This window comes from Etheostoma cragini, chromosome 9 (genome assembly GCF_013103735.1).
Source record: "Etheostoma cragini isolate CJK2018 chromosome 9, CSU_Ecrag_1.0, whole genome shotgun sequence".
Taxonomy (NCBI): Eukaryota; Metazoa; Chordata; class Actinopteri; order Perciformes; family Percidae; genus Etheostoma; species Etheostoma cragini.
In genome coordinates this window covers 8918371-8937283 of record NC_048415.1, presented here as the reverse complement: position 1 = coordinate 8937283, position 18913 = coordinate 8918371, and the positions used below count along the sequence as shown (strand labels likewise).

The 18913-nt window shown below is 39.6% G+C and overlaps 2 protein-coding genes across 3 annotated transcripts in view; both read left to right on the top strand.

The window, feature by feature from the left end:
- The first annotated feature begins 81 nt into the window (after positions 1–81).
- Positions 82–7745, top strand: LOC117950320 (pyroglutamyl-peptidase 1-like). Of its 2 annotated transcripts, XM_034881257.1 has the most exons (6): positions 126–275; positions 959–1031; positions 2136–2188; positions 3365–3481; positions 4428–4660; positions 5453–7745. In XM_034881257.1, the coding sequence occupies exons 2-6, from the start codon at positions 995–997 to the stop codon at positions 5646–5648; spliced, it is 636 nt and encodes a 211-aa protein (XP_034737148.1). In that variant the 5' UTR covers positions 126–275; positions 959–994; the 3' UTR covers positions 5649–7745. The 2 variants fall into 2 exon arrangements, with proteins under 2 accessions (XP_034737149.1, XP_034737148.1); XM_034881258.1 differs by lacking the exon at positions 959–1031 and having other exon boundaries at positions 82–275.
- Positions 7746–8260: 515 nt separating this feature from the next.
- LOC117950817 (regulator of nonsense transcripts 1-like) overlaps positions 8261–18913 on the top strand; it is a 17930-nt gene continuing 7277 nt past the window's right edge. The window contains exons 1-16 of the mRNA XM_034882162.1: positions 8261–8662; positions 9037–9179; positions 9958–10047; positions 10541–10708; positions 12323–12503; positions 12758–12919; positions 13165–13252; positions 13536–13634; positions 13807–13915; positions 14204–14363; positions 14754–14872; positions 15474–15638; positions 16034–16148; positions 16572–16715; positions 17659–17872; positions 18003–18120. Of these exons, the coding sequence (XP_034738053.1) occupies positions 8492–8662; positions 9037–9179; positions 9958–10047; positions 10541–10708; positions 12323–12503; positions 12758–12919; positions 13165–13252; positions 13536–13634; positions 13807–13915; positions 14204–14363; positions 14754–14872; positions 15474–15638; positions 16034–16148; positions 16572–16715; positions 17659–17872; positions 18003–18120 (2246 nt within the window). The 5' untranslated portion in view covers positions 8261–8491. The remainder of the gene's footprint in view (positions 8663–9036; positions 9180–9957; positions 10048–10540; positions 10709–12322; positions 12504–12757; positions 12920–13164; positions 13253–13535; positions 13635–13806; positions 13916–14203; positions 14364–14753; positions 14873–15473; positions 15639–16033; positions 16149–16571; positions 16716–17658; positions 17873–18002; positions 18121–18913) is intronic.

Here is an 18913-nt window from a genome sequence, read left to right as displayed (position 1 = left end):
ATAGATGAAAATACAAGTGAAACAAAAACATATAAAGAACGCCTCCATTGAATAAACAGCGTCTCATTTCTGACGCATCACGTCACGTCTCACGCAGCCTGCAGTGAAGAGGACTGTTGTATGTGTCTGTCTAGCAGACGGAGCCGACAGCTCTGCGGGCAATTGACTCATTCCACGGTCCTGCTACTGGTCCATAAAAAGAACAAAAAAAGGCAGCGGATCCTCTGCAACAATACAGGAGATGGATAACAGTAAACGGACGGTGGTCGTTACAGGTCTGTCTTCTTTTTCCATCCATTGTTGATTGTGGTCGTCTTTGTCGGAAGACTGAACATCAGGGGTGAAGTGGAGGAAAAGTTGTGGAGATGACAGCTGCTAACGTTAATGGCGTCAGGCTGTTACTGCTTCAATCCGCTGCATTTGTAGACAGTTTAAAGACTCGGTCTGCTTATAGTTGTAATACAAACAATGTGACAGTGGTATTAAGTTATGTACTCTGTTTTTTTAGCGCTAGGCTACTGACAAGCTAGGTGAAATATTTTGTTGATGTTGTTTCCTGTCTTTCGCCAAAGGCCACATCAGACAAAACAGGGGTAAACATGTTACGCTGAGTACAAAGAAATAGCCAATATAACGTAATTTAGTAGAAATGCATTGCTTGTAGAATCTCTACAAATCCTCCAAATGTGTAATTCTTTGCGAAACCGAAACACGTAAATAAAATAGAGATGTGGCCGTCATTCATATATATATGAATAATACAGTCTAAGTTAACTCAAACATTAGTTTATGGTTATTATTATTAATATCATGACATCAAAGCTGTAGATTGAATATCTTAAGAAGGTATTTTGTAGTGATAGCAAACCGATAGTGAAAACATGTTCAGCGTTTTTGACAAAGAACGAGTGCCTGAGTGTTTCTTCTTCATGGCTTTGCTTTGTGAGTTTCTCAACAGTTGGACTTGTTCTCAAGATCAGGCCTCTGCCCAGACATGGTCTCATTGCAGAGCTATTACAAAGTGGTTAAAAGTAAATAACATTATTACAAATACAGTAACTAATGATTGTGTTACAGTATGTATGGAAGCTCATGCATTTTATTTGGGTTACAATAACATTGCTTTCTTACAATAAAAAGGGTCTGGGCCTAGAAGTTCTATTTTGACAGCTGCATCCTACCAATCTGTCATAGAGGCCTCTTTGCATGTTTAATTATAGGAAACACATTTTGCATCACTGTTAACTAAATAAGAAAAATTCCAAGTACTGATTACAGTGATATGAATATATCCTTAAATATTGATATATTACTCAGGGTTGTTCTCCTCAAAACTAGACTTAAATGCAACTTCACTTCCAGAAACGTAGATACATTTTCCAAATGCACAAACTACAGTCTGGAACATTGAATCAGTGGAGGATAAAAGAAGCAGCGACTTTTCAGACACAAAGGAGCGCAGAGGCTCGCAGGCCCAGCTGATGTGTCTTTGCCTGGGAACATCACCCTCACAATAGCGGGCCGGCTGGCAGCTGCCGGCCCCTCACTCTGCTCCTTTTCAGCAGCCTTTCAGACAGACTGATCCACCCAACCCCCAGGGACCCACTGACCCTTTGTAGGGTGGTGGAACAGGATCAGTTATAGATCCCCACATAAACAAGCCTGAGTGAATATCCATAGTCTGCTGCTGCAATTTTATAGGTCATATGGAGTGATGCATGGAAGGACCTTTAGTGATAGGGATTGATTTTAATTTAAAAAATTTAAGAAAAGGAGCATGCTGCAGCACTGTACACTTTTTATTTTATTCAAAGTGTTTTCTGAAAATGTAGTATTTTGGAAGTTTTATGTCTGTATACTGTTGACAGTTTATGTAATCCCATTACATTTTGTTGACAGTAGCTAGCAGTCATTCCATAAAACATTTAAAATGATCTTTATTCAAGTCTTACACTACATGCAATATCTACATAATAATTAATCCACAACGCTGTGGATGTACACTATCTGCTTCTCCTGAATTAAATCTATTTCCTCAGTTTTTTGTTATTTTTAAATTTTTTAGTTTAAACTGAATCCAGAACCGTTTACATATTGTAAATGCAGTCCAGCAACCAAAATAACTTGTTTTGCAGGTTTTGGGCCATTTGGAGAGCATGCGGTCAACGCCAGCTGGGTAGCAGTACAGGTGTGTTTTACGTGTCTTTTGCGGTTATAATGATTTATGTATCCTTTCTTTAAATATAGTAAAACTCGACTAAACAAGTCCTTAAGCTTTTCCAAAAAGCTTTATATTCATTTGGGACAGAAACATTGCTATTGATCACCTCTTAAAAATGGCACACCAACTTAATAAAGCTCATCATGTTTTTTAGCCCAAACTTGACAGTCTGCATAAATATTCTTCATGTTGAGTTGTTAGTAAATGTGATAAAATAAGAGCCGGTTACATGAGGCTTTGATAGTTACCGGCCAGTTTCTCACCGTGCAGCAGCCGCGTGTCCTGCTGGGGAAACTGCATGTGGGGGATGACGGTGGTTGTCAGGGTGTCTAGACGAACTTGATAAGGATATTAAAGGCAAACAAAAGGCCGCTTTGTGGCAGGTTCACTGACGTGGTCAAACAAGCCCCTTTTTAATACAAGTGGGGGTCAGTGTCCAGGGCTACTTGTCCTGAGGTTGGGGGAGGTGTTGGTCCACAGGCCGTGAATTTGACACAGATTTATCATACTTATAATATGTATGATTGTTTTTTTTTTTTCTTGCTTTTATAATTTTATGTAGGAAGACTGTTGAGTACTGCAGTTTTTTTTTTCTTAATACACCTTTTTTAAGTTAAGTGCAAAATAATGTTATTTGAATAGGACAAGGCAAGTGAGAGACATCTGTTCCCCAAGAAAACACAAAAAGGACTGACATGTACCTGTTTACTAAAAGTTAAATAACTGTTTACAGAAACATTTGGCCATATCATTGATTCTGAATAGTTCCTTTTAATTTATTCATTATTATTTTCATTATTATTATTATTATTATTATTATTATTATTATTATTATTATTATTAATCAGAAACAGAATAGGAAATAGAATTTGTCTTGGTAATTTTGTGCGTAACAGAAAACATCAGTACCATCAAGCATCATACATCTAAAACAGAAATTAACTATAAAAAATATAAGCATTTTAACTTTTTGTTTGTCAAGGTTATCTTCTACAGTTTCATAACTTGCATTATCTAAACTCAAAGGTCCACCTTCTAGCTTTAGCTATTGTCACCTTCATCACTGTAGGAAGCTTTAGATAAAAATATCTATATTAAAATGCAAAAAAGTATTTGAACTTTTATTTTTGTTTGTCCTGAAAGGAACTGAAGAAGCTCGGGCTGGGAGGTGAAGTGGACTTGCATGTTTCTGAGGTTCCGGTAGAGTACCAGACAGTCCAGAGTTTGGTTCCTTCGTTATGGAAGAAGTATCATCCACTGGTAAGAGGAGAACTTGGTGCGACCTCTCCACTTTATTCAGTGGTTTCCAATTCCAATTCTGACTGAACACCCAAATCCACCCCACTGAGGTCTTGACGTCAGGTTGTGTAATGTTATTTTACAGATCTCAAGTTCTGTGGTTTATTCATAGGTTTATCGTATATTATGGTTGCACAATTATTTGAGATAATATTAAGCATTGCAATTATTACCACAGACATTTTCAGGTTGAATTTAACAGTTTCCCCTAATGGAGTTGTGTTTTGAAGTAGTGTACTACACAAATATGGTATTCAATCTAATTTCTATATCCATTAATATTCTCTAGAGATAACCGAACAAACAGTAGATATTGTTGCTCTTCTTCATTTAAACTGTTTATAATACCTGCCATTTAAACTAATTTCTTTTAAAGTTTGCAACATTTCAAGACCAAACTTCTTTTTTGTGCAGCCTAATGTGTATTCCTTAACAAACGCTTTCTGTTGTCTTCATTAAATTGGATTTTATATAGAACTTTTTTTTAGAGCAATACAACAACTTGTGTCTGCCTTAGTTCCAGGTTAGGTCTGATTTTATTGCCACAGGTTTCAGGTGTTGTGTAAAGGCAAAAGAAAGTTATAATTGGATCTGCTTGGCCCTGAGAACAATTAGATAATAATAAATATGTGCAACAAATTACGGTCTTGAGTGTGGCTTTGACCCAAGTTCTATAAGGAATTGAGGTTTTATAGGGGTCCATGTTGGCTCTGGTTCTTTGGGTTCAGAATCTGTGTGTTGTGTTAAATATAAGTTAATTTCTGCTACTTTTTTGACACCTTGGGTCCAAACAAGTAGGGAAGTCAAAGAGAGCTGCCACTGATATCATTTTTTACTTTGGAGCAGTAATATTTCATGTATTCTGACTTGTGTTTTTTTTGTTTTCTTTGTTTTCTTTGTTTTACAGTTGGTAGTTCATGTTGGAGTCTCAGGTATGGCCACCACTGTCACGTTGGAGAAGTGTGGCAGAAATCACGGCTACAAGGGCCTGGACAACAGCAGCTTCTGTCCTGATTCGCAGTGTTGCATTGTGGGAGGACCGGACTGTATCAACTCAGTTATTGACATGGAATCAGTCTGTAAGAGAGTGACGGCCTCGGGTCTGGGAGTAGCTGTGTCTGTCTCCAAAGATGCTGGAAGGTAATGGATTTTCTATATATTTTACATTTTGAATCATTTTTTTCTTTTTCCTCTCACTATTAGATCACATGCTACATGTCCTGAAGGATAGGGCATTTATATCACTTTGTCAAACACACAAGTCAGCTGTACATAATATGTACTATCTGCATTATGAGGTGTATTTACTTTGACAATTTGCACTCAGTTTGACGGACAGCAGAAGTTAAACGGTGTGCAACAAAGTGTACAAAGTGTAGAGTAACGGCAGGATGTACCATTGCTTAAAGGAAAAGTTAGTTTTTTCTGAAGTGGGGTTGTATGAAGTACTTATCCATAGTCAGAGTATTACCTACAGTAGATGGCGGTCGGCATTGGAGAAGCAGGCAGGAGGACAGGCATGGAAGCTAAGCATTGTACTGCTGTGGACGGGGGCAGCATTTGCTGCTGCCAGGGCAACATGGAGCCCCAATAGTTGTCACTATGGCCTCACAGCAAGAAGGTTCTGGGCTCAAATCCAGGTCGTTCCAGGCCTTTCCGTGTGGAGTTTGTATGTTTGCTTGGGTTTCAGCCGGTTTCCCCCATCATCAAAAATCATGTACTAGGTTATACAGTCGGTACCCTTGATCAAGGCACTGGCTCAGATCTGGATCTGGAGTTGGTCTTAAATGGCTGCCCACTGATCCCTTGAGGGCTGGGTCAAATCTTTACCTTTTATATTTTAGCCACGTGAAAAAATCACACCTAAGAAAATCTATGTTGTAGGTATATAGAGACTTACTGTCTTTGATGCTCTGCTGTCTTCCCTAACAGGTATCTATGTGACTTCACGTATTACACGTCTCTGTACCTGAGCCATGGTCGCTCTGCCTTCGTACATGTGCCTCCTCTTGGAAAGCCTTACAGCGGGGAAGACCTGGGCCGTGCACTGCAGGCCATCATCCAGGAGATGCTGGAGCTTCTAGACCAGGCTGAAGAGAAAATCCACTGCCAGCAGCACTTCCACTAAGTGACCTCCAGATGCCAACCAGCCTCTCCGGCCCTCTCACCACAAGAGGAATTGCACTTAACCACAAGTAGCCAAACTTCCACAAAATGTAAACTTCAGCGTATCCCATGTTTCCAGCATTTGTTTCTTAAGTTTTTGCTTCATGTTTTTCTAGCCCTGACTCAGTTATGTTTTAATGTCTCCCGATGGTGAGAAGATAAAATCGGAGTCTCAAGCCAAACTGTGCTGTTTCACACTTGATGTTGAATTGTTTCTTAAGTTCTTTTTCTTTATAAGAAGTTGTAATTTTGCCTTCTTTTACAAAGGTTATTTAAATAAGGGAACAGGTTGGTTCCAGCTCATATTCCTCCCCAGTTTTTTTGGCCCAATTCTGACTGAACACCCAAATCCACCCCACTGAGGTCTTGACGTCAGGTTGTGTAATGTTATTTTACAGATCTCAAGTTCTGTGGTTTATTCATAGGTTTATCGTATATTATGGTTGCACAATTATTTGAGATAATATTAAGCATTGCAATTATTACCACAGACATTTTCAGGTTGAATTTAACAGTTTCCCCTAATGGAGTTGTGTTTTGAAGTAGTGTACTACACAAATATGGTATTCAATCTAATTTCTATATCCGTTAATATTCTCTAGAGATAACTGAACAAACAGTAGATATTGTTGCTCTTCTTCATTTAAACTGTTTATAATACCTGCCATTTAAACTAAATCTTTTAAAGTTTGCAACATTTCAAGACCAAACTTCTTTTCTGTGCAGCCTAATGTGTATTCCTTGACAAACGCTTTCTGTTGTCTTCATTAAATTGGATATAGCTTCTTATCTTACCTGAGGATTTGATTTGATAAAGTTGGTCTCTCAGATTAGTCAGAGTTGGGCCTGAAATTTTATTTCTGTAGCATTTTCTTTATTTTGTTATTACCTCTTTTACTTAATCTGGAATTTAGGCAGCAATTTAATACATGTGAATGCTTGCATTTTTATTTTCAGTCACTTTAACTTAAAATATGTAGCTTTCCAGGCATCCATTTTAATCTTTTTTTTGCCTCCCAATACTTTATGCGTGTGAGGTATGCTTTATAGGGGAGTTTTCCCTCATTCTCCTGAGCTTTGGTTTGGTTTGAACTGTTAAATGAGCTGCAGCAGATTTCATCACTGCGTTTGTGATAGCACCTCTTCCAGCCTTTTTTTATTTGATTGTCTTGTGTTTCTCTGTGTAGACCTGCATTTCCCTGGGGCTGCTGAGACACCAGAACAGCCCATGACATCCAACACAGCTTCAGTTGGATCAGTTTTAGTAGAATTCTGTTTATCCCCAGATAAAAAAAAAACTATGTCTGTTTTAAACTGTCCCAGTTAGCCTTAGCAAACTAACACTGTGCTTAGGTTTGAAGCAGTAGTGGTGCCATGGCCTTTCATTTAGTTTTTAATTAAACATATTTTCCTCAATTAAGCAAGTTGTTGCAAGTGAGTTTGAGCAGATTGGCATTCATTTTAGCAGTGTATCATTTTTATTGCTATTTGGAAAAAATGGTTTGCACCACAAAGTCGCATCCTGGGGCCCAGAACGGAACTTCATCTCACACCTACATTTTTTAAACTTAATTCTTAATTGTGTGTGGTTTAAAAATCTCTTGTGAACTTGTCGAAATGTAGGGCAGGTTTTGGTTCTAAGTTTCCAGGTGTGTGGCTTTGTGAGTGCTGAGAAGTAAAAGGGGTGTGTAGGAGCTGCCCAGAAAATGTCTGCTTACAAAAGTGAAATCCTCAAGTTTACATGTGAGGTGACTTCTGACTCGTGCCTTGCTGTAGTTTATGTGTGTTATGAAAAGGCCTTAAAAATACTCAGTGGGTCAGTTCAAATATATGTATTACTGATGCTGTCCTGTCAGATGTGTGGCTACCTCAACATTTTTATCTTGGTGTGCTCTATTGTACAATAACATTATGGCTTTATTGGGATTTTCTCTGTTTAGGGAGAATCCACTGAAAGGTGTCTGCTTCTGACATTAACAAAGCACTTGTTACAATAAATAATATTGACTTTTAAAATGAAAGGCTTTGAAAAACGAGAATTAAATGATTATAAGTAACATCTTTGTGTCTTTTATTACATCTCTGTTTTTCCACAGTGTAGTAGTTGTACCTTGATTAATAATAATATAATATAATTGCCAACTGTGCTAATATAAGGCTGGTAGAATTGGCCTAAAAGGCCTATCAAAGATCACAGATGTTACCAAGAAGCACCACTGTGTCGCAATTTATTTGCCTGTCGTCTCCTGGTTTAGCTCATGCAAAACAAATTTAAAAATTGTCTTAGCAAAACCAATATTGTATTTCACAGTGAATGTTGTATAATACCAACAAAAATGCCTAATAAAGGTGCTCTAGCTGATGGATGCAGCAGTGCAACTTTGAGGATGCCAACTGCCTTAACACTTAAATGAGAAGATCAATTATACCTCAAACTGCTAATGCAGTACAGTACTTAAGTGAATGCACCTAGGAAATTTCCAACATCGTATTTCCCATTTGCCCTTCAGAGGTTTTAATACCCGGAAATAAGATCTGAGTGAGAGCTCACTCCCTATTGATGATCGGGCTCCACAGCCTACAGTGTGAACGTCACACGTTGAACGGCGCAGGGAAGTTCGTCACCGTCGTTGTTGGACCTGCTGGAGCTTTCGAGGTTCTGCTCGGTTACATTTTTGTTTTGGTTCAAATGCCGACTTTGAGCGTCAGCCTCTAAAGCAGTTTTCAATAAACAAATACCGTGAGGATTTTCATCTTTAGACAAAGACTGGAAACCGCTCAGTAAAGCGAAAGTTGAGAGTCGAGATGAGTGTGGAGGCGTACGGGCCGAGCTCCCAGACCCTCACCTTCCTGGACACCGAGGAAGCGGAGTTACTCGGAGCGGACACCCAGGGCTCTGAGTACGACTTCACCGACTTCACTCTTCCCAGCCAGACGCAAACTCAAGGCCAGACGCAGAGCCAGCTGGACAGCCAGGTCGGTGGCTTTCAGTTTTCTAGGAAGGCACAATAAAGCGCGGTTTACTAACGTTAGCTTGGTTAGCTCACCCAGAGATGCATGCTAGCCCGCTATTATTGGATCTAGCGTTACCTAGCTTCGTGTTAGCTCGCTGCTAGCTAGCAAGCACGTTAGCTCAACTTCTGAAGGAAAGTTGGGTATTTTAGCACGTTTGTTTGGAACAGTTCGAAGCAAACCAGACACACATGTGTAACTTCAAATACTGAAAATAAGAGCACTGACAATCTTATGATTAACTACATTTTCCGCGCTGTGTATTCTAGCCACTATCAGCTAGCGGCTAATCTTTAGCATTTGGTTTATTTGTGAAGAAAGCTTGTGTTGTGCTACAGGTAAATGGTCCTGATGAGGGTCTTCACAACGGTGGAGTGGATGACTCCGTGGCCAAAACGAGCCAGCTGTTGGCCGAGCTCAACTTTGAGGAGGATGAAGAAGACACGTACTACACCAAAGACCTTCCTGTGCACGCATGCAGGTAACGTTACACTGACAGGAGTCACACCATGCAGGATGTCGGTAGATCACTGAGGAAGTCATTACCGTACATTAGTGGGGTTTTTCCTTGACGATAGCACAATTCTATATTTATAGTTCATATTGTATTTGCAGTCCCTGATTTTCCCACCACAAACAGGGCATACAGAATCGAAAGTTAATCAATGTTCATTATCCTCACTAACAGTTAGCCATTTTGTAAAAAGCACAGCATATTGTCAAAGTTTACAAATGGTACTCAAGACTTGCACATATCACTAATGATGCAATAACACACCCAGCTAGCTGCATTGAAAGTTTTCAGATAATTATTTGAAATAAATTCTGGTGCCCATTTTATTGAATCTATTAGAAAATTATCTACAACTTTCATAATTTGCATTCCTGTAAGCATGCAAAAACATGATACTAAATATTCAATAATACAATGTGGGAAATGGATTTGAGCTTTACAAGTTTTTGAAAATGATGTAAAATGTTAGTACTGTATTTATGTTATTACTGTATTTACAAAAATATTTGTTTTTCAGCCTTGGGATACTCAGTTTTGATGAAAATCCAGAATTTCCAGGCACTTATTATTTTTGAAGATAACACTCAAGTTTAGGTTTTCGACAAACAATTGACTTATTGAAAATTAATTGGGAGTGTGTAAGAGTCCTGCACGGTTGAAGATAGCCCTGAGAATTTTTTATGTGTCTTTTTGACTAAATACTGCAGTAATTCTGATGCTGTTTTGATACATTGTTGTTTTTTAGCTACTGTGGAATCCATGACCCAGCGTGTGTGGTGTACTGCAATACCAGCAAGAAGTGGTTCTGTAATGGGCGTGGCAACACATCTGGCAGGTGTGTAGGCTTGTCCTCTTCACATGATTACTTTAAATATAAGTACCAGAACATGATGCTTCCCGGGTAGAAGTTAAAATGTAAACACCTCACTTAAACTTAATATAATAATAAAAAAAACATTGTTATTCTTATTTTCAACCACATCACAAGCAGCCAGACTTTTGCCTCACATGGTACATGAGAGATATCTGTACAATGTAGTGTCTACAGACCTTTTAATTGCAGTTGCATTAGTAGGACAAAGTGGAGGTCCAAGTTTGTCCTGTCAACTTTTGACATTTGCAAGCAATGCAATGCGAAATATACCATTATGTGTTTGGAACTGGGAAGTAGTCTATTTTGTCTGTCCTTTTTCTGTACTGTGGGTTAGTATTTGTTTTTATGCAAACTATCAATAGATTTCTGCAGCACTGGTAGCAAACAAATGTCACAGAGATCAAAGTGTTTGATTGTTTTCTTAACCATTTGACTCCTGCTCTTTTACTTCCAGTCACATTGTGAACCACTTGGTGAGAGCCAAATGCAAAGAGGTGACGCTGCATAAAGATGGTCCACTGGGCGAGACGGTGCTAGAATGTTACAACTGCGGCTGTCGCAACGTCTTCCTCCTGGGCTTCATCCCGGCCAAGGCCGATTCCGTGGTGGTACTGCTCTGCAGGTAAGGGTGGCCTTGTACATAGACCGACCGTCCTGTAACCAGTGCCCTCAAGGCAGAATATACTGCAGATGTTCTATCAAAAGTGTCCTAGAGGACAGCACTGAGAAAGATCGACAGTCATTATCAGCTACTCTGAAGCATGAACTTAAAGCTAAGTATACAAATTCCTGCTTTGAAACAGGACGTCTGTTATGAGATTTGTTCAAGTTTCAGACCTTACGTCCCTGATGCTTAGGAAACCGATGCAGAGTCCACAAAATGCCTAAATAATCAGCCAGATAGAAAAAATTACCAGTTGATGAAAGATTATGGCAACAACAAAAATTCGCTCATCAGTGATAGACAATCAAAATATAAAATGAATAAACATTTTTAAATCAGCTGTAGGGCAAGCCTTCTTAATTAAAATGAGCTGAAACATTACAAAATACCAAAATATATATTTTTTTATAGGACAGTGTGGTTATGATATGACTGGAACTCGACAGATTTGGATTTTCTGAAAATGATTAGTTTAAGTTTAGTTTTTATTAGTTTTAGTTTTTTTTTTGGTAATATGTGTAATTTGTCAGGGGCAAGATTCTAAAAAAGTCAGAAAAGTATTGTGTAATAACAACATCATACAATTTTAGAAATCTGTATTCAACAGAAACAACAGTACATACATTGCACATATGATGAGCGCAAATATGTAAAAAGTCCACACAAGACGCAGCAGTAAGTGCAAAATGTGTAGGTGACGTGTTCCAGGAAAAAAACTAAAAAGCCAATAGACTAAAGAAGACATACATGACCAGGTGTTTTTAACTTTGGTTCGAGTAAAGTGGCAAACTTTTTAAAGTCCATCGACTCATACAGTTATGTAGACATCCCCGTATCAAAACACATGTTAACCCACGCGTCATGGTGTTCCTGCGTATTTACTAACCAGCAGCTACCAGGTCACCGTTGAAAGGCCACCTGAAGTGTTCTCTGTCCCGCGGTTTTCTCCGTCATGCTACCTGGCCCTGTTGTGTTATATTTTACAGGGAATGTTAGAATTTCTGGGTTTCATTTTGGGAACTATATAAGTCTACAACATAGACTTTATAAAACAGGTCAATGGTCAGAAATGTGAACTCTGAAAGATATATTTGCTATATGAGAGACATTGACAAAACCTAAACCATTTACTCGATCATTTTATTTTAGTTCGTTTTGAAAACAGACATTACAGTTTTAGTTATCTTTTTTTTTTATTCCTCATTTGTATTTTTATTTGAGTTTACGACGATGTTTATTCCCACCTAGTTTTTGTTATTTCGTCAACGAATATATCCTTGGGTTGCACTGATCAAAATTACATTTATTCAAAAACCTGTTTGATTCACCCAAAATGTAAGTGTGTGTGTTAGTCTGGAACTGTTGCACCAACATTTAATGCTTCCTGCTCTGTGTAAATAAATTTCACCCTTTCTGGGGTCACATGGACATGCAGCAACAAGCATTGTGAGAAATCAACTTCAGCCAGTAAGACAAATAGCATTTTTTTATATCCTCTGCAATAGTTTAATTATTCAAAAAACTATACATAAGCTAATTTTCTGTATGTACGAACCTTGTATCTCCATGCAGGCAGCCCTGCGCCAGCCAGAGTAGCCTGAAGGACATCAACTGGGACAGCTCGCAGTGGCAACCACTGATCCAGGATCGCTGCTTTCTGTCCTGGCTGGTGAAAATCCCATCGGAGCAGGAGCAGCTTCGGGCTCGTCAGATCACTGCCCAGCAGATCAACAAGTTGGAGGAGCTCTGGAAGGTATACAGAAGCCTTTTCTTCTGCGTTACATGCTCAAAACAGTGTTGTTACCAGAAGATTGTGAACTTTAAGTGATAAGTACAGGCTAAATGTTTGTAAGTGACAGCTGCTTACAGGGATTGGTATCCACCTGTGGCATACCAGTTTAAAAGGCATCTGCAACTGTACTGTGGAATTTTTGGGTGGAACATGAGTTTGTGATAGGATGTGTGATGTACATGGTTTGACGGTTGCCTGACTTTGTTTCCTCTCAGGACAATCCCACTGCCACCTTGGAAGACCTGGAGAAACCTGGAGTGGATGAGGAGCCCCAGCATGTTCTGCTACGCTACGAAGACGCCTACCAGTACCAAAACATCTTTGGCCCTTTGGTTAAACTGGAGGCTGACTACGACAAGAAGCTTAAGGAGTCCCAGGTACCTGAACTGCACTTCTAAGTAGGACACTTTGTAACTCAGAACCAGGTTTTCTTTTTTTTTTAAATGTCCACGGCTGTTTACATGCAAAGCATTTTTGGTGCCAGGCATGTTGCTTAAACTCTGTTTTTTAAATAGCGTCTTATTTAGGTTTACAGAAACAATGCCTGTTAGTGTGACGCGTCTTTGACCTCTTTAATGTGAGATGCTGTAATATTTCTTTGTTTTTAATTTTCCTTTTGCAGACCCAAGACAATATAACAGTCAGGTGGGACCTGGGGCTGAATAAAAAGCGGATTGCCTATTTCACTCTGCCCAAGACGGATTCAGGTGGTAATTCTCTGAGTTTGATTTCCTCCCAGTGGTTCTGTGGTACAGATAGAGCCCCTCCCCATCCCCCTTCAGTCCTGAGAATTGCACGCAACCTTCCCCAACCCTGCATCTTTTGGTAGCATGTGTGCTTGGTTTTGTCCTTGCCTCTGTTTTTGTAGTGTTTTTTGTGCGCACACGGTACAGTATCCTTTGATGTATGAAAATGGCCCATCCTCCTTAGTGTATTTTTGGGTCATTTTGAGCATAGAAGGGTGTCTAACTTGTGTCCTTGTATCAATCCCAGATATGCGGCTGATGCAAGGTGACGAGATCTGCTTGCGGTACAAGGGAGACCTGGCCCCACTGTGGAAAGGCATTGGTCATGTTATCAAAGTCCCTGACAGTATCCTTTACCCTGTTAGCAGTTGCATGTGTATCACCTATTGCTTTACAGTGTATTTAAGTTGGGCTCAGTACTGGGCAAGATAGCAGTGAATGTATAGTCTTATAAAACTTTTAAACTAGACTAGTATAGACAGCATAATGTTTTCTTCCTTAACAGCCTGTGTTTAAAGACTATGGAGATGAAATTGCTATTGAGTTGCGGAGCAGTGTTGGAGCACCTGTTGAAATCCCACATAACTTCCAGGTTGACTTTGTGTGGAAGTCCACCTCCTTTGACAGGTAGGCTGAAATTGCGTACCCCCAAATCCCAAATGTGATGGAAAGATTCAATTTTGCTGCCCTTAAATCAATGTAGTACTCCACATTACAGAATGTGCTTTTTTTCTCTTAAAGAAACAGTGCACAGAACTAAATTATTAAATTATTTGCATTGTTTACAGGAGGTACTTTTATGTAAATCTGGCATGTCTGTCACTTATGAAGTAAAGATGTCAACTTCACCCTCTTTGTAAGGACAGAGGTTCACTGATGAATAAGTGAAAATAATTCACATTTGTGTTGCTGCAGGATGCAGAGCGCCCTGAAGACGTTTGCAGTGGACGAGACCTCTGTGTCTGGTTACATTTACCACAAACTGCTGGGCCACGAAGTAGAAGATGTTACCATCAAGTGCCAGCTGCCAAAGCGCTTCACTGCCCAGGGCCTGCCCGACCTCAATCACTCACAGGTCTGACCTCACTAAACATTGAGCCCCTGTGGTTCCTCTTATTATTTAGTCATTTTCATTTATTTTTATGTCTTCAAGACACAACAGCAGGAAAAAGTATATGTTGAGTTGTTCCGTTTTCTGTGATTTTTCATGTACATCAGTGCATCAATATAGTTCAACTGTTTAAATGACTTTGAAAAACAAAGGAAGCGAGTGATTCGGTAGGTCAACCCTTAAATTGCATGAGGAAAGCATTTCTTTTGTTTTGGCTTAAATGTGGGATTTGGATCTCCTCTCACCTTATTATTGCAGTAGATTCAGTGGAGTCTGTTCTAAGAAATATTTGATGTCTGTATTTGCAACAGTCACCTAGGTAAAATCCTCTTTTTTTGTTACTTGTATGTTCAGGTGTATGCTGTGAAGACAGTGCTGCAGAGGCCTCTCAGTCTGATCCAGGGTCCTCCTGGCACTGGGAAGACTGTCACCTCTGCCACCATCGTCTACCACCTGTCACGACAAGGCAATGGGTAAAAAAATATCTTACATTACTTAAATACTTTAGAGGTGCCTTGCCACACAAAACTGTTTTTATTTGCATTGTTTGAAATATTTCATGTCCATATGTGTTTGTGCAATGTCATGAATGTAAAAATGAACTGCTAACTTGTCTGTCAGCTCTAGTCACTGAAAGGAAATAAGAGGAGAAATCAGGCCAATTACCTAAGCTGGTCAGTCTGATGTCATGTTGCCTAAGCTCATTACTATTCATGAGCTTGCCTAGTTGCGCTAGAGAAAGAATGATGATAGTAAGGCTCTCATTGGCTAGCCGTTAGCCAATCAGAGTCAAGCAGCTTAGCACGTTGAACATTAATGAGAACTGTCACAACTTGAGCTAAGTCTTCTTGCAGGCTTTCTATACCACTCTAGAACGGCTTCAAACAAGGTAACCAAGGCATTTTGTCCACAAAGAAATGTTAGAGGGTCCATGGTAGAACTTCAGACATTACCACAAAGTAATGAAATATGTGGCAGGGCATGTTTTAATTTCATGATTTTTTTACATTCCAGCAACTTTGTTTTACACTACTGTTCCTGTCCTAACGCTCTCTGCGGTGTGTATGTTTGCAGACCAGTTCTGGTGTGTGCTCCCAGTAACATTGCCGTGGATCAGTTGACTGAGAAAATTGACAAGACTGGATTGAAGGTCGTCAGGCTTTGTGCCAAAAGCCGGGAGGCCATTGAGTCACCAGTGTCCTTCTTGGCTTTGCACAACCAGATCAGCAACATGGACAGGTCAGTGGCATGTGTGGGAATTTACTCTGGACTCAAACGTTATTTATACTTGCTTGCTGCTTCGTACAAACACTCATGTCATAGCTTGTCAGCAAAGCGGCAGCAAAATGGTAGTTTGGCCTGCTCACCAATAGTCAGCAGCAGTGATGATAGCGTCACAGCTTAGTTCACTTTTGCTACAATTTTTGTCAAAATTTGAATTTGAATTTGAATTTGAACGGAATAACTAGTCTGAGGAGAAAGATTTCACACACACTGAAATAATAAAGGTCAAGTTGCAGCCTGCAGCTAATTAACTGACTCCATGGCAACATTATCCATACTGTTTACATCCCCCAAAGCCCCCCCAAATCACCCTGATCTGTAGTCACCCTGATGTGTCTTTGACTCCCTAGTATGCCGGAGCTTCAGAAACTACAGCAGCTGAAGGATGAGACCGGTGAGCTGTCGTCTGCTGATGAGAAACGCTACAGGGCTTTGAAACGCACAGCTGAGAGGGAGCTGCTCATGGTGAGGGGAAGCTTCAAAGTGTTAAACCAAAATAGCTCAAGGCTGAAACTCCGCTTACAAAGAGGCATGCTACAGCTTTTCAGGCACCGCTAATGCAACAACATGTTTCTGCCAAACAATTAAAAACAAATTCTGACTGTACTAATTATCATGTACAAGTGCTATGACCTTCTCAATATACTTTATATTATATTATACACAAGAGTTGTGTGATAACCAGGAAACTTGTTGCTAATCTTTTTTTTGTTTTCTTTTGGTCAGTACAAACGTGTTAGTATTCTCAGTATTGAAACCCTTCCACCTGACAGATTGGTCATTTGTCATCTTAATCATAGTAGAAGTCCCCCTATTTTTCACAACTGTATCCTGGCTCCCTCTTCTGTCTGGTGATTGTAAATTGTCTTCCTCCGTGAATGCGTCTAGAATGCTGACGTTATCTGTTGTACCTGCGTTGGGGCTGGAGATCCTCGTCTGGCCAAGATGCAGTTCCGCTCCATCCTGATTGATGAGAGCACCCAGGCCACAGAGCCGGAGTGCATGGTGCCCGTGGTGCTTGGGGCCAAGCAGGTAAACATACACTTTCACAGCTAAAAAACATCTCCATCCCTACAGCTCGAGGAAAGAGGCAGATAGTAAAACTATGTTGCTCAGCAATAATATGACCCCCCATTTGACCATTTTTTATTTTCACTAAAACAGTGAATTAAAAAAACATTTTACAATTGAAGGAACTTCCCGATTTCCATTGAAATCAGGCAATTGAAGCGGCAAGAGACAATTGGGAATACTGGCACAGAATTACATAGGAGCATGTTTAATTGCTACTCATTAGCATTAGGGATGTAGTGATGCATCAGGCATCGGTTAAAATTGATTTAAATGCGTAAAGACTGACTTTATTACACTGGAAAGATTCCAACACCGGGACTACAGCAGTCTGCAGGAGACTAGCTGCACTTTCAGACAGCATGGACACTGCCTCTGGGGATCTACAGTGTTGCATTGGGGTCTTGCTCTCCAAGCTTGTGTTACGTTCAGTGTTATTGTGATATACCCTTTCAGCCATCTGATGTCTTTTTGTTGTTCAACAGCAAATGACTGGTGGAAAAAGGTGTTATTACATTTAATACATTTGACTTAATAAATCATTTAAATTTAACCAAATGGCCATAGCAATAAACAAGCCTTGCTTTAATCTTTCAATTTCTTATTTATTTTTGTTATTTAAGATAGAATACTATTTCAGTTGCACTTTCGATAGAGGTTACATCTGCTGATTTGCACAGTTTATATAATTAAATGAATATTTGTAATTTAATTATGTAGGTAAAAAAAAAAATACATTTACAACAACTTTTAATCAACATGTCAAATCAATTTTTGTGGTTTACAAAATAAAATACATATGTTGAGTTAAGCAAAATTATTTTCCCTGAACATCCAGAAACTGAAAAAATTTCTTACGCTGTTTTATTAACCCGATTTGTCACACTCGTCTTCCTTCTCTTAGCTCATTCTGGTGGGTGATCACTGCCAGCTGGGTCCTGTGGTGATGTGTAAGAAAGCAGCTAAAGCAGGTCTGTCCCAGTCCCTGTTTGAACGCTTGGTGGTTCTGGGGATTCGGCCAATTCGCCTTCAGGTTCAGTACCGCATGCACCCGGCTCTCAGCGCTTTCCCCTCCAACATCTTCTATGAGGGCTCCCTGCAGAATGGTGTCACTGCAGGTTGGTCAATATTTAGCAGTTCATTATCTGGTTTGATTGAGGAGCATGTTAAATGCTGCTGTTGCTGTTACATTAGCAGGTAAAATGACCAAGGACTGAAATTGTAACAAAATCTTCATGTTCTCCTCAGCTGACCGCATCAAGAAAGGGTTTGACTTCCAGTGGCCACAGCCGGACAAGCCCATGTTCTTCTATGTAACTCAGGGTCAGGAAGAGATTGCCAGCTCTGGAACCTCCTACCTTAACAGGTGACATCACACATTTTCTTGGTTTCGTTTGCATAATTTATCTTGAAACTCTGAAAAATACAGTATATTGTACACAGTTGTTGGGTGGGAAAGGGCTTGCTGATGCCAAACACTAGGACTCTTAGCCTTCACATAAAAACCAGTATTGCAGGCTGAAATAGTTGCTTAGTGTACCTAATGGCCCTGACACACTAACCTGACAGCTGACGATTGGCAGAAAAGGCAGTCAGACTGACCCGCCCTGACCCACCCGAAGTGTTTGAACTTCAGTTGTCCATTGTTCATTTCTAAAAAAACAAGACTATGTATAAAAGGCTCCATTACCTTGTTTCTCACGTTATGGCTCCGTAGCTCCGAAGTTTTTGTAAAAATAGGCTCACAATTGTATCATAACCACGCGACTTTCTGTCGCCTAGTTGACAAATCAACGTATTGTCAGGACAAGCACGCAGACAGTTTGGACTTCCATTAGCTGTTTGGGTTTAATCGCAAATGTTAACTAGCATTTTAGTTAGCAATAATTAGCCTGTGCCTATTTTGTAGGGCTGCACGATTATGGCCAAAATGACAATCAGGATTATTTTGATCAATATTGTGATCACGATTAATTATCATGATTTATTTGTTGATTTGAACCAAAACATATTTTGTCAAATAGGCTATTTATAACTGCTTTCACATCCATATTATGCTACAATCTTGATTTAAAGTTGTATGTTGTATAGACATACAGCTGCATGTAAATGAAAATTTTGCTATCTGATCTGAAATAAATAGCGTAGGATATATATAT